At 37.8% G+C, this 14,573-nt stretch overlaps 1 protein-coding gene across 3 annotated transcripts in view; it reads right to left on the reverse strand.

The window, feature by feature from the left end:
* LOC130453513 (SLAM family member 5-like) overlaps window positions 1–14,573 on the reverse strand; it is a 196,455-nt gene that overhangs the window by 165,262 nt on the left and 16,620 nt on the right. For 2 of the 3 annotated variants that reach the window (XM_056816206.1, XM_056816208.1), the window contains exons 2-6: window positions 11,518–11,868; window positions 6,971–7,267; window positions 6,493–6,606; window positions 6,148–6,236; window positions 5,705–5,793 (exon numbers count right to left, since the gene is read on the reverse strand). In XM_056816206.1, the coding sequence (XP_056672184.1) occupies window positions 5,705–5,793; window positions 6,148–6,236; window positions 6,493–6,606; window positions 6,971–7,267; window positions 11,518–11,868 (940 nt within the window). The remainder of the gene's footprint in view (window positions 1–5,704; window positions 5,794–6,147; window positions 6,237–6,492; window positions 6,607–6,970; window positions 7,268–11,517; window positions 11,869–14,573) is intronic. The other variant, XM_056816207.1, reaches the window with a different exon arrangement.

Raw genomic sequence — 14,573 nt, forward strand, 5'->3', positions numbered from 1 at the left:
AACAAATCGTAGGAAAATTAATAACTTCATTGAAGAAAATGGCAATGATGAGACATCCTTTGAAAACCTATGGGATGCAGCCAAAACAGTACTCAGGGGGAAATTTATATCCTTGAGTTCATTTATTTAAAAGTTAGGGAGGGCAGAGGTCAATGAATTGGGGATGCAAATTAAAAAACTAGAAAGTGAACAAATTAAAAATCCGCAGATGAAGACTAAATTAGAGATCCTAAAAATCAAAGGAGAAATCAATAAAACTGAAAGTCAAAGAACTATTGATTTAATAAATACGACTAGAAGCTGGTACTTTGAAAAAAACAAATAAAATAGACAAAGTGCTAGTCAATCTAATAAAAAAAGGAAAGAAAAAAACCAAATTGACAGTATCCAAGATTAAAAGTAGACCTCACCTCAAATGAAGAGGAAATTAAGGCAATCATTAAAAAGTATTATGCCCAATTATATGGCAAGAAATAAGGCAATCTAGGTGATATGGATGAATACTTACAAAAATATAAATTGCCCAGATTAACAGAGGAAGAAATAAATTACCTAAACAACCCCATATCAGAAAAAGAAATTGAACTAGCCATCAAAGAACTCCCTAAGAAAAAATCCCCAGGTCTAGATAGATTCACAAATGAATTCTATCAAACATTCAAAGAACAACTAATCCCAATATTATACAAACTATTTGACATAATAAGCAAAGAAGGAGTTCTACCAAATTCATTTTACAACACAAACATAGTACTGATTCCAAAGCCAGGCAAGTCAAAAAGGGAGAAAGAAAACTATAGACCAATCTCCTTAATAAATATAGATGCAAAAATCTGAAATAGGACAATAGCAAAAAGACTCCAACAAGTGATCTCGAGGGTTATTCACTATGACCAGGTAGGATTCATACCAGGAATGCAAGGATGGTTCAATATTAGGAAAACCATCCACATAATCGACCATATTAACAAGCAAACCAACAAAAATCACATGATTATCTCAATATATGAAGAAAAAGCCTTTGATAAAATACAACACACATTCCTATTGAAAACACTAGAAAGTATAGGAATAGAAGGGCCTTTCCAAAAAATAATGAACAATATATATCTAAAAAACAACAGCAAACATCATCTGCAATGGAGATAAACTAGAAGCCTTTCTAATAAGATCAGGAGTAAAACAAGGATGCCCATTATCACCTCTATTATTTAACATTGTACTAGAAATACTAGCAGAAGCAATTAGAGAAGAAAAAAGAAATTGAAGGTATTAAAAACTGGCAATGAGGAGACCAAGTTATCATTCTTTGCAGATGATATGGGTTTACTTAAAGAATCCTAGAGAATCAACCGAAAAGCTAGTCGAAAGAGTCAACAATTTTAGCAAAGTTGTAGGATACAAAATAAACCCGCATGAGTCATCAGCATTTTTATATATCTCCAACCCATTTCAGCAGCAAGAATTAAAAAGAGAAATTTCATTTAAAATCACCCTAGACAATATAAAATACTTAGGAATCTATCTGCCTAGACAAACACAGGAACTATACGAACACAACTACAAAACACTCTCCACACAATTAAAACTAGATCTAAACAATTGGAAAAACATTGATTGCTGAGGGTGGAACAAGCTAACATAATAAAAATGACAATCCTACCCAAACTAATTTACTTATTTAGTGCCATACCCATTGAACTACCAAAGTACTTTGCAAACCTTAAAGAACTATATATAAATGCTAGATATTATTGTTGTTACTATTATTATTATGACTTGGACTGAGTAAGATTATTGTCTTTTAGGTCTTAGCAGTTTAATTACCTTCTTAGTTTTATTATAAAAATAAATGAAAAGACATTCTGATATTTTCTTGCCACACCACAATGGCTAGTTTTGCACACGCCCTTAGTTCTGGCTACAACAGACCTTGCTAGAAATAGTTCCCAATTGCGGAAGGCTGACAACTCTTTAATTATAGCTACCACATCCAGCAAACATATCATATCCTTAGTTAAATCTTCATCCAGGTTACTACCACTAAGCATAGGGTTCTCCAAGACCCTTCTCTTCTTCCTCTATACACTTTATTTGGTAATCATCTGCTCCTATGTGTTCAATTATCATCTTTGTGCTTACTTATGGGTAGCTAGAGGTACAGTGGATAGAGTGGCAGACCTGAAGTTAGAAAGTTTCAGCTTCCTCAATTCAAATCTGACCTCAGACACTTAATGCCTCTGTGACCCTAAGCAAGTCACTTAACCCCATTTGCTTCAGCTTCCTCATTTGTAAAATGAATGAAAAGGAAATGGTGAACCTCTCCATTATCTTTGCCAAGAAAACTCCAGAAAAGGTTAGGAAGAATCAGACATGACTGAAAAATGACCAATGCTCACTTCTACATACTTCCCTCTCAGCTCACTGTCCTGTTTGCTCTTACTCCACAAATGTTGATTTGTCCCATAAAGATCCCCCTCCCCACCTGCTTTCCACTTTCCCTTTATCTGTTTTATTCCACCAGTGGAAGATAAGATCCTGGATAAAAGGGATTATTTTATTTCCTTGTTTTTATATCCTCAGCACTTTTGTAGTACAGTGCCTGTCATAAAAGAATTCATTAAATATTTTCTCTTATCTACTCTAATCAATCCAGATAATTCTCAAATCTATTTATCCACCCCCAACCTCTCTTTTGAACTCCAGCCTCACTTCTCTCTGCCTATAGACCATCACAAACTGAATGTCTTATAGATATCTTAAGTTCAAGTTATCCAAACCTGAAATCTTATTTCCACTCCAACCCCTCCAACTTCTATCCTTTTTTTTTTTTTTTTTGTCAAGAGTACCTTCATCAGGGGGCAGCTGGGTGGCTCAGTGGATTGAGAACCAGGCTTAGAGACAGGAGGTTCTGGGTTCAAATCTGGCCTTAGATACTTCCCAGTTGTATGACCCTGGGCAAGTCACTTAACCCCCATTTCCTAGCCCTTACCATTCTTCTGCCTTAGAATGAATACACAATATTGATTCTAAGATGGAACGTAAGGGTTTAAAAAAAAAAAAAGAGTCCCTTCATCCTCCCAGGTACCCAGACTCACAACCTTGGTGTCACCCTTGACTCCTCAATTTCTCTCACCACCACCACCATCCAATATTTGCCAAGTTCTATCAATTCTACCATCACATCTCTCATATGTGCCCCCTACTCTCCTCAGACACAGTCATCTACCTGAGGCAGACCATCATCACCCCATTCCTGAGACTATGGAAATAGCTTGCTCTTTGGACTCCCTGGCTCATCTTTCCCTACTCTAGTCCAACTTCCAGTTACCTCCTGTCAGCCTCTACCTTCCTCTGTGTCTGACCCCACAAAAGTGGAGTCTATTTGGCTTTTAAAGTCTTTCATAACCTGGCCCCTTCCTCACTCTCCAGCTTTGTTATATTTTACTCCCTCCACATTCTCTGTGATCCAATTACATTTGGGTTCATATGTATGTAGCCCTTGGCTCAAAGGACCAATTGCATAGGACTCTCTCCTCATTGGTGGAGATTGATTACTGAATGTCCCCTGCCTTTGTGAGGGTGGAATTGGTGTGAGTGGGAGAGAAGAGAACTTTGGGTTCTTCTGGTTTCCGAATAAGAGAGAAAAGATAGGCAATTCCAACCTCTCATCAGGTTCTGAAGATCCTAGAAAGAAACTGACATGTAAAGAATCTGACAGTTGCTGTCATGGTTCCTGTTCTCCACTTACTACACTAGAGCCTGGGGATTTCCCCTTGGTTGAGGTCAGAGAGCCCCTCTTGGTTGTGCTGAATTATCTTGCTCTCAATGGAGAGTTCATTCATTCTGTGTTGTCTGGTATATATCCTCCTATACTATGTATGTCCTCCTTTCTCTGATTTCTGTTTGGTTCTCAACTTGGAATAAGGGGTTTATTTATTGTTTGTTCATTGAGGAGCTTGGATGTGGTGGCAAGAGGGTCAAGTCTTGGGTACAGAGTTGAGGTACTCCTCCATTAAGGAATAGCAATTGGGAATTTATATCAAACCTAAAAACTGTTTTCTATAAACTGGTAAAGTTTAACAGAATGAATCAATAAATAGAATTCTAGTGTAGTACTCCTTTCTCTGAGGAAAACAGGGCGACCATTTTCTAGCCCCAATCTTCTTCTCTCTTCCTCTTCCTCTCCTGGCAGGAATCATCTCTTAGAGATGCAGGAGGGGAAGAGACAATAGCAATGTCTATTCTCAACCCCCTGCAAGCCCCTCTAGATAGACCCAGATGGACATATATGAGCAAAAACAACACATACACACACACACACACACACATACACACACGTTATTTGGCATGAAATCTGACTCACATCTAAGAGGTAGGTTTATGGAAATAGGATCTGAATTCAAATGGATTCTGAACTCTATAGGATAGTTACAAAATGGCTCATTCTATACCCCCAATTAGAGCACAAAATTCTCTAACAATGGACTGGGGGCAGAACAGCTAGCTCGATGCTAAGAAAGATTCCTCTCTCCAAATGGCTCCTATTGTACCCTCATACCACAAACAAAAGGACACCCAGGAGTATAAAGATAGGGTCAACCACAGATGCTTATGAGAAATCATCTTAAATCTGCCAAATGTATTTCTTAGTATCAATTCTAAGATAGAAAGAAGAGCAACAAGGTCTGTAATCAGAGTTAAGTGACTTATCTAGGGACACCAACTAGAAAGTGTCTAATGTGAAGACAGGTTTCCCAACTCCAAGTGTGGCATGTTATCCAATAGATGTCTTTTGCAACTGCATTTAACAAAATAATTTTAACTATGGAATTTTCTGCTTGGCCAGGCAAGAGGAAACCACAACATCACTCAGACTAAGGAGGAGATTGATTACACACAGTCCCAGACAGGATCATTCCTCAAGTCTGGGACCCAAAGCCAGAGGCTCTGGCTATTTTATACACATACACAATCAGGGGTTTCTACAAGTATCCATGGGTTACAAACACAAACACAATGGATTACATGATTGGGCAAGTACAGGCATCAGGGGCTGTGGGTCAGTCAGACAGGAAATGTCTACACTTGTATCCAGGGGGAATCTGAGGATTCTTTCATTACAGAAATTCAACTAGAACAAGGTAAGGCACATTTTTTGTTCCTCTCTTACCTATCTTGTTTCTCTCTGTGTTCCTGCTTTTGGAGCAAGCACCTCAATAAAGCACACCCAGTCACATATACCTCCTACCTTAACTATTTAGATGATGGTCACTTCTCCTGTCCTAATGAAAACAATTATAGATGACAGGTTATAGCTGCCACCTAGTTCACACCACCATGTGGGACAATCACTATTTCTCCTTTTATCCCTCTTCATTCTCTTCAAGAGGACTCCCCAAACTCCCAGTATAATCAGGCATGAAAAACTCCATGCCCTCCCCCCCCCCTTCAAGAGTACATCTTGAGTTGGTTTCTTCTCTTCACAAACTAAGAAGATCTTCAAATCAGAAAGATGTTTTGTGGTCAAGCCACATGTCAATGACAAGATCTTGGGGAGACAGAGAGGTAGGGAAGAAGCTTTCAAATACATTGACATATTGGAAGAAAGGTTATAGGCTTGCATATTGGGGACCCTGAGCTCCCATTGTATATCCTATCCTAGCTTAAACCCTCAGGATCTCCCCAACTATATCCCCATTACCTGAGCATGATCTGAGGATTATGGATCTCACTGTAAATGGTGGTGAGATGCTTCCCCTCCTGTGGGTGCTGCTCACTAGCCTCTTGGCACTAGAAGATAGCAGAGATAGTAGGACTTAGGTGGGGGGAGGGTAGAAATGGAGATTTAGGGAGAGGCACAGAACCAAGTCTCTAGCAGGTACTAGAGAAACACACAGCACCTAGGATGGTGCCAACAATATCAGAGATCATAAGATGGTAACTGAATTTGATTGACTTTGGAAGAAATCTTCCATTGCATTGACTTGCTCTAAAAATCACACAGCTAGGAATGAACTGAGTTTCTGGTCTCCCATTACAGCATCCTGACATCTTTTGCATCAGTAAATAGAAAAGGGCAACAGGGCAGAACTAGAGGATGAGAGGACTACAGAGAGCCCTGAGAGGTTCCCAACTCCCAATCACCTGGTTCTGGTCCTCAGGTCTACTTGGTCTGAGCACTGCATCTTGGATGTTCATGTCACTATTTCTCTTATTCTCTGGAGAATCCATAACTGAGTGAATGAATGAAGAACACAGAGGTTTAATCCTTCCCACATCATACAAGGTAAGATCCCAATTCCCACTCCCCAGATCCAGTAGAGACCTAGGACTTTTTCTAGCTACCTGACAGACACTCCCACCCACCCCCATGTTAGAGGAAATGCACACCCACCACCCTTTATTAGGAACTACCTCTGTCCAAAACTAGCAAGGGATGGGGCCATACTTAAAAGGAGAAAGGAGAAGATCCTCGACTTCAACTAATACCTTCTTTCTTCCTTTCTTTTCTTCTGTCGATCGACAATCCAATCCCCAGGATCACCAGCAATATGACCAGAAGGAAACTTCCAATGAACCATGGTGACTTTGGGGTTTGGGGATCTGACATGACCCAGTCATAGAGAAGAGGAGAGGTAAGAACATGAAGGAAATAACAGATTTCAATTTAAGGGGAAAGAGATAGAGACAATATACAGAATGGTGGTAAGAGGCCACCTGAGTGGGGGAGGGGCAGGGAAACCATGGATTGGACCTAATTTAACAAAATTAAGTATCTGGGTGCCTGAAGGAATAATGATACCATCAATAGAAATGTCAAATCAGAGGCAAGATTAATGGAGAAGGTAAATGGCCCTCCCACTGCCTCTTTCCCCAAGGTTTCCCCAACTTCTATAGTTATGCTTCCTTCTCCCCTTGATTTCTTCCATACAACCCCACCACCACCACCATAGAAGGCCACACTCACTTGAAGACTTCTCAGGACAGGCATCACTTAGTTTTAATGTCGACTTTTGTTGCTCTGCAGGGTTCTTAGCCAAGCAAGTGACAGAGGAATTCTGGAGGTTCGGTGGTAGGGACAGATTCAGTATCCTAGAATTGGAGGGCAGCCCTAGGCTCTCCTCCTGCCTCTTGGGGATAGCTACACTTCCCCAGGTTACAGTTGTATCATTTGAGATCTTCAGGATCTGGCACTCCAAGGTGAGGTTGCATCCATCTGATGTCTGGGACTTTGAGATTATCTTGATCTTGGGGAGAATCGGTTCTGAGAATGAAGAGTAATATGGCACTGGCCAAACTTAGACAACCACGAGCTCATCACTTGAAATCTCACCATTATGAAGACTGATTCACCTTTAATATTCAGCCTGCTCAGTTGTCTCTCTCCTATGATTGTAAGGTAGAGCAGAAACTCATCCCAAAACTTCCCTTTACAAAGGTGCAGAATATTTCATCTAACTTAATTCCCCATCATTTCCTCTGCTTGGTTTTAACTCCAAACACATATGCCCCTAGGTGGATATTCCCCTGGCAGACCTCCATTACCAACCATGCCTTTCAGCATCTTTTTATGTACTGTCTTCCCTCATTCCATTAGAAACTCTTTTAGGGCTGGAGTTGCCTTTTTATGTGGAATTTAATCCCAGGTATCTCAGCCTCCGCCTCCCCTTTATGTACTATAGAAGGTATCACCCAACCACAAATATATATATATAGTATATATATATATATAAATACATATATATATATATTACACACATATATAAATTTTATCTTGTGTTTCTATTTTTCAGTTCCTCTGGCAATGAACATTCACAAGTGGTTTCTCACATATTAATTTTGTAGCTATATTTAATGTTTCTCTTGGATCCACTCATTTCACTCTTCACATCATGTAGGTCTTTCCAAGTTTTTTAATTAACCTTCTCATAATATCTTATGGTACAGCAGTATTCCATCACAATTATATATCATAATTCATTTGGCGATTCCCTAATTGATGGGCATCCTGTCAATTTCCAGTTCTTTGCCACCACAAAGAAAGTTGCTATTATTATTTTAGAACATAAAAACTCTTTCCATTTTTCCTTGGGAAGGCTCCTTGGGAATGGCTAAACAAATTGTGGCATATACAGATTGTGTCTTACATGTTTCCACTTCTTAGTCCATTCTCTGGAGGTGGACATTCATAAACTATTTTGTAACTCTCTGGGTATAATTTCAAATTGCTCTTCAAAGTGGTTAGATCAGTTCATAGGTCTGCTAATAGTGTATTAGTGTCCCCATTTTTCCACATCTCCTCCAATATTTGTCATTTTACCCTTTTGTTATTTTTAGCCAATTTGATAAGTATAAGATGATATCTCAGAAATGTTTTGTTTTATATTTGTCTAATCAGTAGTAATTTAGAGTATTTTTCTATATACTTAAATATAGCTTTAATTTCTTCATCTAAAAACTGTCTGTTCATATCTTTTACCCATTTATCGACTGGGAAGGTGATTCTTGTTCTGATGAATAGAGGTCTCTATTTTTGATATGAGACCTCTATTAAAAAAAAATAAAAATTTTCTCCAAATGTTCTGCTTTCCTTATAATCTTGGCAACATTTGTGTTATTTATGCAAAACCTTTTTAATTTAACATAATCAAAATTATCCATTTCTGCCTCACAATTCTGTCTAATTTATTTATAAATTCCTCTACTATCTATAAACCTGACAGATGTATTCTTTTAATTTGCTTATGATATCTCCTTTTACGTCTAGGTCACATACTCATTTTGATCTTATCTTAGTGAATATGGTATAAAATGTTGATCTATATCTAGTTTCTGACAAACTACTTTCCAATTGTGTAGGAAATTTTTATCAAATAGTGAGTTCTTATCCCCAAAATGAGATCTATACTTTTGCTAAATGCAAGGTTATTATAATCTTTTGCTACTGTTTGTAATATTTCTGTTCTGTTCTACTGATGCATTTTTCTATTCATTAGTCAGTACCAGATAGTTTGATTATTATTGCTTTATAATACATTTTAAAATCTAGTACTGCTATACCTACATTTGATATTCTTGACCTTTTGTTCTTTCAAATGAATTTTGCTATTATTTTTCTAATAAATAAATATTTTTTGTAAATTTGATGGCATTGAATAAATAGATGAGTTTAGGTAGGATTGTCATTTTAATTATATTGGCTCTGCCACCCATGAACAATTAATATTTCTCAAATTATTTAAATCTTACTTTATTTATGTAGAAAATATTTTATAATTATATTCATGTAGTTCCTGAATTCATTTTGGCAGGAATGCATCCAGATATTTTATTCTATCTATGGTCATTTTGAATGGATTATCTTTCTTTTTCTTCTTGCAGGACTTTTTTAGTGATATATAAAAATGTAGGTGATTTATGTGGATCTATTTTATATCTTGATAATTTACAAATATTACTATTAGTTTCAAATAGCTTTTTAGTTGAATCTCTAGGATTTTCCACATACTATAGCATCATAACATCTGCAAAAAGAGAAAGTTTTATTACCTCTTTTACCTTTTTCAAATTTTTCCTTCTCATTACTATTGCTACCATTTTAATACTATATTAAGTAATATTAATTATAATGAGCATCCTTGTTTCACTCCTGATCATTTTGGAAAGGCTTCTAGCTCTCCCCTAACTTAGCATCTGAGCTTGGGTAATAGTAAACACGCATATTTTCCTCTCCTCTAATTGCCTGCCAGAGTCTAACCGAGCTGCCTTCTGAGAAAAGTTGAGGAAAGAAAGGAAGAAAAGAGAGTCACTAGCTTAGAAATAGACACAATACTGGATGAGAAGTGAGAATAAGACCTCCAAGGCAAAGGAAAGTTAACCAATTAGTACTAGGACATCTACAAATGTTTCATAAAGGTATTTATGTATTGTGCTTTTCAAGATATACATTGCATAGAGAGGAGGGAAAGAGTTCAAGCTATATAAACAGAATTCTCCATTCCTGACCCAGTTGGGAGAATTCACTCCCTAACTCTACAAAGAACTTCTTTAGGCTAATGGTAGGATGCTCCTTTACTTCACTATATTGGTTTATCACATTTGGGCTCCACCTTCCTGTTAGCACTGGCTCCAGGTCCTGGTCAGACCCATTTCCTTACAATGGACAACTCACTTAAACTCTACAGGTGTCAGTTTCAACATCTATAAAACTGAAATAATTTCCTGCCCTTTCTCCTTCACCTGAACAGAGGAAACAAAAGGAGAGACTCTGGCCATTTAGCCTGGGTCATGTGAATTCTCTCCCTCTAAGGCTTTGTGCATGTGAAAAATAAATGGAAGAGGGGTAGTTAGGTATCTCAGTGTATATAGAGCCAGGGCTGAAGATGGGAGGTCCTGGATTCAAATTTGGTTTCAGACACTTCCTAACTGTGTGACTCTGGACAAGTCACATCACCCCAGTTGGCTAGTCCTTACTGCTCTTCTGCCTTGGAACCAATATTTAGTATCTATTCTAAGACAGAAGTTAAGGGTCGAAAAGAAAATGATCTATGTCTTTAACGAATAATGCTTGGAAATGATCAAATAAAATATATTAAAAAAAAAAAAAAGAAGTTAAGGGTTGTTTGTTTATTTGTTTTTAAAGAAAAAAGAAAGTAAATATAAGGATTTGGTTCAGGGTGTCCCATTATGATTGTAATGATCTGGGAACAAAGCAAAGAGAAACAGAAAGAGCCTTTCTGCCCTTCTAAGAGTGCATTATTGAGACAACTGGCTTCTGGGTGCATTTCCCTGATGTATCTATGTTCCCTGTGTTGTTTTTATCTAGAAAAGCCTTTGTGTGACAGGCTCTTCGGTGTAGTTAATACCAAAAAACTGGGCAATGATGACTCTACAAACCAAAATCATCATCATAACAATACCTTCTAAGCCCTTCACAGGTCCTGGTTATGAATGTGCCAAAGCTTACATAATAATATTAATAATAGCAATAATAATAATAATGATAATAATAACATATAGTGCTTTTAGGTTTGTAAGTCATTTTATATGTTATCCCATTTTATAGATGAGGAAACTAAGTCAGACAACAGTTATGTAATTTGCCCAAAGTCATGAAGCTAGTAAGTGTCCAAAATAGGATTTGAATCCAAATCTTCCTGATTCCAAGTCCATTGCACCACCTAGTTGACTTTTAGAGATACAGAAATGTTGGAAGATCAATAGTATCCCATCTAGTTTTTCTATTTCCATTCAAATTTATTCTTCATTTCCTTGGATTCTAGAGTCAGCAGACACCAACTTAAGGGCCCTTCACATGCTTACATATTCTCTTCAAATAATAGGAAAAGAAATCCTCCTTCCTATTTCTGTCCAAAAAAAAAAAAAAAACTGGAACAGATGAGACTGAGTTTGGAAGCTCCTGGGGAAGAGCGCTATGAGACAAGAGGAAGTAGAGCACTATCTCAGTGGAGTCTAGGCAGGTCTTGGGGTTCTCAGATTATTGTCCTCACTTACCATAAATAGAGAGAAAGAAACTTTGTTCACTGATTACTTCATCATGATGTATTCGGACTTTGAAGTTTCCATTATCCTCAAGAGTGACGTTGTCAATTCTAAGGGATGTTGGTGTTACATGAGCTCTTTGCTCATATCTGTTCCAGTGGAGACTCTTCTTCAAAGTTAGATTCCAAGTCTCAGGCTCAAGGCTGAACAGAGGCAGATGTTTTTTCTTAGACTCAAAGCTCCATTCGACCCTTTGGATCATTTTTCCTAGGCTTGTGTTCAACTGAAACAGAATGGAACCTCCCTGGACCCCATACAGAGAAGTCTGAGTATCAGAACTTTGATCTCCTGAGGTCCAGACACCTGGGATGATGGGAAACAGAAAACGTTGGTCAGCACTATTTACTCATGTAGAGCAGATCACAGCATTCCAAACTCCCTCAGCCAGAAAGAACCTGGTCATCTAGTCCATCCCTTTGTATCCGGAGAGCGTTGTTCCAAACCAGCCCCACTCTAGAGAAGGGGTACCGAAGCAGCAGCTCAGCTCCCTAAGGGCCAACACAGTCCAGCACACAGGATTCACTTACAGCCACTACTGTCATACAGTATAAGCCACCACTACATGGTAAAGAGGAACCAGACTGGGCCAGGAGCCAGAAGACCTGAGTTTGAGGAGCTTACTAAGCAGGACACCTTGGTTTTTCACTTATTTTTTTCTGGGAGATACATATATTATCATGCAAAACACATTTCCATATTGTTCATTTTTGTAAGTGAATAACCTTATAAAACCAAAACTCTAAAATATCAACCCAAATAAACAAGTAAAAAATTTTATGATTTCATCTGCATTCTGATTCCAACCATTCCTTCTCTGTAAGTGGAGAGTATTCTTTGTCCTAAATCCCTCAGAATCGTCCTGGATCATTGTATAGATGATAATAGCTAAGTCTATCACAGTTGATCATTGCACAATATTGCTGTTACTATGTACAAGTTCTCCTGGTTTGGCTCAATTCACTCTGCATCAATTCATGTAGGTCTTTCCAGCTCATTCTGAAACCATCCTGTTTATCCTTCCTTATAGCAAAATAGTATTACATCACTATCATATACCATATTTTGTTCAGTCATTGTCCCATTGATGGACATCCCATTAGTTTCCAGTTAACCATGAAACCTTGGGCAAGTCATTGAACCTCTTTTTTTTTTAAACCCTTACCTTATGTCTTAGAGTCAATACTGTGAACTGGCTCCAAGGCAGAAGAGTGGTAAGGGCTAGGCAATGGGGGTCAAGTGACTTGCCCAGGGTCACACAGCTAGGAAGTGGCTAAGGCCAGATTTGAACCTAGGACCTCCCGTCTCTAGGCCTGGTCATTGAACCTCTTTTAGTCTCAACTTCCTCATTTATAAATGGGAACAACAATTCTTCCACAATGAATTTTGTCAGGTTGCTTTATTTTCATTTTATTTTTTTCAGTTACATATAGAAACAACTTTTGATATTGTTTGCTGACATTTTGCAATAGTCCAATATAAGTTATGCCAGTGCTTTCATGCAACAAGTATTGACAAATTCCCTATGTTGTGACTAAAGACACAAATAACACATACAATGAAAAAAATCATTAAGGAAATAAAGTAAAGGGTGGTGTGCTTTGAGCTGTAATCAAATTCCAACAGTTCTTCCTTTGGCTGTGGATAGCTATTTTTTTCTTTAATCATGAGTCCCTTAGAATTATCTTGGAAACTTGTTTTGCTGATAATTGTTTAGTCCTTCATATTTGCCAGGTTGTTTTAAGGGTCAACAGGCATCATGTATGTAAAGTGCTTTATTAACACTCACATACACACGCATGTGTGCTACCGTTATCTTGAATGTGTTTGTATTGCAGTTCTTATAGCATTCTTCCTAGTACAACATAAACACATTCTCTCTTCCCCTCCCTTGGTGGAGAGGGGGAAGAGTTCATCACTCCCTTTTAAGTATTGATAAACTTTAGGGATTTGAAGTACATTATTCAATTCCCACCTACCCCATCTCTATCCTTCAATCTTCTCATTCGTTTATTTGACCTGCATTTACTGAGTACATGTGATCTGGGGATGGAAGGGACCTGAGAAATAATCTCATCCAACCCTATCCTTTGACAAGGGAGAAAACTGAGTTCCAAAATGGTTAAGAGATTGTCCTAAGGAAGTAGCCAGAGATGATTATGAAGATGGTGGAATAGAGTGCAAGATCATCTCACTCTTCAAATTCCACCACAAATAATAAAAATACCCAATCCTCACCCCCCCCCAAAAAAAAAACTCAGGGATTGTCCTGAGATCACAAAGAAAGGAAGTGGCAGAGCTGAGATAAGAACTTCATTTCTCTGCTTCCAATTCTTACACTCTTTTCACTGGATCAAGTTGTGTCTCATATATCCATTCCCATATTCATTACCTCTTTATTAGTATCCATGCCTTCTTAACTTAAAATCCTTTGTATAATCCTTTTATTTATTCTATCCTTGGCACTGTGCTCTCTAGTGATGGGGAATTCATACAAGTATATAAGAACAAAAGTCATTCTTGAATACGTAAGTGGCCAAAGGATATCAACAAGCTGTTCTCAAAAAAAGTCATCAACAGCCATGTGGAAAACATGTTGCACATCACTAATAAGAGAAGTGCAAATTAAAACAACTTTGTGGGTCTACTTTATACCTACAAAACTGACAAAGATGACAAAAAATGAAAATGACAATTGTTAGTGGGGTTGTGGGAAGACAGGCATACCAATGCACTATTAATGGAGCTATAAATCATTCTAAGAATTCTAGAAAGAAATTTGAAACTCTCCCCACAAAAAAAGTCACTTAAAGAAATATTTCAGAAACTAACATGTCTATTTTCCTTGAGCTACCTTACCATTATATAGTACACTGGACACACAGTAAGCCTTTTGCAAGAAAGAGCTAATAAGAAGTCTGCAGTGTACCAGAATGCTTGCTTACTCCCAGACACCTTCATGGTATTTGCTGGCTGACCTTGCAGAGCTATCCTTCACAAGCTCTATCTGA

Source organism: Monodelphis domestica, chromosome 2, assembly GCF_027887165.1.
Source record: "Monodelphis domestica isolate mMonDom1 chromosome 2, mMonDom1.pri, whole genome shotgun sequence".
Classification (NCBI taxonomy): domain Eukaryota; kingdom Metazoa; phylum Chordata; class Mammalia; order Didelphimorphia; family Didelphidae; genus Monodelphis; species Monodelphis domestica.